Source organism: Melampsora larici-populina (genome assembly GCF_000204055.1).
Source record: "Melampsora larici-populina 98AG31 unplaced genomic scaffold MELLAscaffold_83, whole genome shotgun sequence".
Lineage (NCBI taxonomy): Eukaryota > Fungi > Basidiomycota > Pucciniomycetes > Pucciniales > Melampsoraceae > Melampsora > Melampsora laricis-populina.
The window spans coordinates 23,741-26,657 of NW_006768847.1; the positions used below are offsets into that span (position 1 = coordinate 23,741).

At 42.3% G+C, this 2,917-nt stretch overlaps 1 protein-coding gene across 1 annotated transcript; it reads right to left on the reverse strand.

Moving 5' to 3' along the window:
- Positions 1 to 1,521: 1,521 nt before the first annotated feature.
- On the reverse strand, positions 1,522 to 2,611 carry MELLADRAFT_95531 (uncharacterized protein; the record flags this gene model as incomplete). The annotated part of the gene is made up of 5 exons (XM_007418040.1): positions 1,522 to 1,654; positions 1,732 to 1,877; positions 1,933 to 2,227; positions 2,368 to 2,519; positions 2,588 to 2,611. 5 exons carry the CDS (start codon positions 2,609 to 2,611, stop codon positions 1,522 to 1,524), a joined length of 750 nt encoding a protein of 249 aa, XP_007418102.1.
- Between the last annotated feature and the right edge of the window lie 306 nt (positions 2,612 to 2,917).

Consider the following 2,917-nt stretch of genomic DNA (forward strand, 5'->3'; position numbering starts at 1 on the left):
CCCATGCAGCTGTGTAACTTGTGATAATGCATACACAAAAATTGAATCTTGATTATTTTTAATACTGCCAAGTTTGACAACAGAATTGTGTAACCCATCAAAATGCATAGGAAATTGTGTCCAGCAAAATTATGTGATTGTGTGGGTTTGTTTACTGACACTTCAGCAGTGGGCAACACACTTGGCGACCTCAACCTGACACAATTTGTTTGCAACCGCAATACCTGAAGCATCTTTCCACCAAAAGCAAAAGCAGGGTGGCAGCGGATTGATGGACAGCTGTCTCAGCATTGAGGGACTTAGTTAAGTTAGGGGTTTGCCAAGTTGAAATTTTGTGGTGTTTGGGTTATATGTGACATGGCGGTGTCAGCCGCTAATTTGCTAGTTGCCAAGAAAGCTGAGATTCATTAATTACATACCAAGCTTGGAACCACCGCCGACCTTGTTCTTGGGGTCTAATGGCCTTTGTTCAGCCCGTAATGCAAGGAAGCACGTTCTGACATCTGTTTTGGTGTACCAAACCTTCAGAAATAGATCGATGGCTGCCGCTGATATGGAATTAAACTTGTTAGTTTATAATAGCGCTTCAAGTGTTTGTGATGGCTTACGTGGTAGACTAGATAAGCTTTTGGGAAGTCCAACTTTCTTACGCTGCGCCTCAATATCCTTGGCCATTGTTTGAAATTCATCAAGCCGGGCAAAGGCCTGATCTTCGTTCCTCAAATTATTGGACCTAGAAATCTCACTTAGTATTTGCAATTCAAATATGAAAATGGGACGCTTACCATGTTGCATGCATCTTTTCCTCGAGGCAAAGTAACTTGCCTAGTTCAATTTGTTGCCGTACCTTGATATCTTTAGCAGTAGTGCGGTTACACTGTGAAAATAATGTATTTTTCCAAGGTAAAAAATGATTGACATTAATGCACAAAATGATTAATAATGCAGAATTGATGCAGAAAAATGCAGAATTAATGCAGAATTAATGCAGAATTAATGCATTTTTGATCATTTTGTAAAATAAATGTAATCATTTTTCACCTTGGAAAAATACATTATATTCGCAGTGAATTAGCCTCTCTTTCAGCTTCCCATTGCTTCTGAAAGTAAGCTGAGGTGTATTTTGAGCCAGGTTGGTAAGGGTTGGCCTCCTTGCATAATTGTGTTAGTTGTTGTTGAGCTTTGTGAACACGTAAGGTCAATCTTTGAATATTCTTAGGAGCCAATCACCTGTACCTGCTAGAAGTAGCAAGGCCAGCGCTAAGGATCATAGCTCAATTGCTTGAAGCCGGTGTAAACGGGTGGACGTCCGCAAAATAGCTATCAAGGGGTCAAGGAAAGACCAATCATGTTCGAGTCCTTTGCCATCGGACAAACCCCACCCCTCGAGATACCTTGGGTTTTAGAAAAGCTGACAGGCCCACATGTGTATATATTTGTGGAAGACTGATGTGCCGAGAGTAATGCGGTCTCGATGTTCAGGTAGAAGGTTGTGCTGTGAAAAAGTGGGTAAAAACATAGTCAGCGGACATAGTCAGCTTGGAAAATAAATTCATGGTGTCCCAATTTGATGTGTTTGTCAAGATGACAACCAATGTCATACAAGACACCAAAGGTATCGTCCGGAAAGTCGTGCAGGATCCGTTTCAACACGCTCAATGGATAATACATCCTCCACAGAAGCATAAAGATTAGTCAGATGCTTCACTCAATGTACACAATAATACTTACTTTTCGCCGCTTTGATAGATGTTAGCCATGGCCAATGGAACATCATGGCGACATGCGGCTGCAAAAAGCCCAGTATCATCACATTGGTCCCATGTTGACTTGCCTCTTGTGTCGTCGGCGGCCTTGTGCGCTTCAGAACACGGATCCTGGGTAGCAAGACATCAGTTTGAATGTGATGATGTAGTTGGATTGTTTGCTTACCTCAACAGCAACAGCAGGTACAGGTTGAGCAGTCAAGCTGAGTTGAGCTATTTGAGAAGGCGGTACAAATATTGACGGGTACTGCGTTTCTGGAGGATTTTCCCTACTAGCAAGGATGTTGTGTCGATGTTGGAAGTTGCCGTCCATCCAAATTATGACATCAGGCTCCTTTGTTGACCCCTTATGTTTACCCTGCGCCGGACCAAAGCACCTAGGACATCGACTAGCCCATTTGTCGGATGCCTTCATTTGAAGCCCTTCCTGAAGTAGCATCCTAGTCTTGACTTTCTTTTGGCTGAAGAGATGACTTGCAATTGAGAAGGGTTGAGTGAGATTACATCAATTACTGCGGCCACCTTGAGCCTTCAGCGGTTTGGCGGTTTGATTGTCGAGGAAGTTCATCAGACCTTCAATAAAACTCAAAACTGAGCATACCAATGTAAGCCACAAGTCATGATGAAGTTGTAATAATCGAATGGAAAAGGCGGTGCGGGGCAGTTGAGGTGAGGCTGGAAGACAGCCCTGGTAGACAAGCTGGACAGCTTCAGGTAAGCAGTGGCAGAACTTGACCGGGTGAGACTTTCAACCTTTGGTATAGAATTTCAAGCAAGGTTCAGTTAACATACATTCATTACTGCTGAGAAATATGACTTACCAAGGATATTGACCAAATCGACATTGCAATGATGAAATACCAAGCACTGACATTCCGTACTGACTTCGTCAATGTATCAGTATTTGGTGGTCCAGTCAGATGTTGTAGCTTGACATTTGAGGTACTAGACACTATGCGCGCATGCGCGCAACAGGAGAACAATTTACAAATCCAATTGATTATTTCCAAGTTACCTTTTACTACAAAATCAAATACAAAAAACCACTTGTATAGGTTAAAACATATCATGGTTAACCACACTTTGCTATCAAAAGCTTCCCATATTGTCACCACCAACTCATATTCACTCCCCTATACATATGGAGGTAA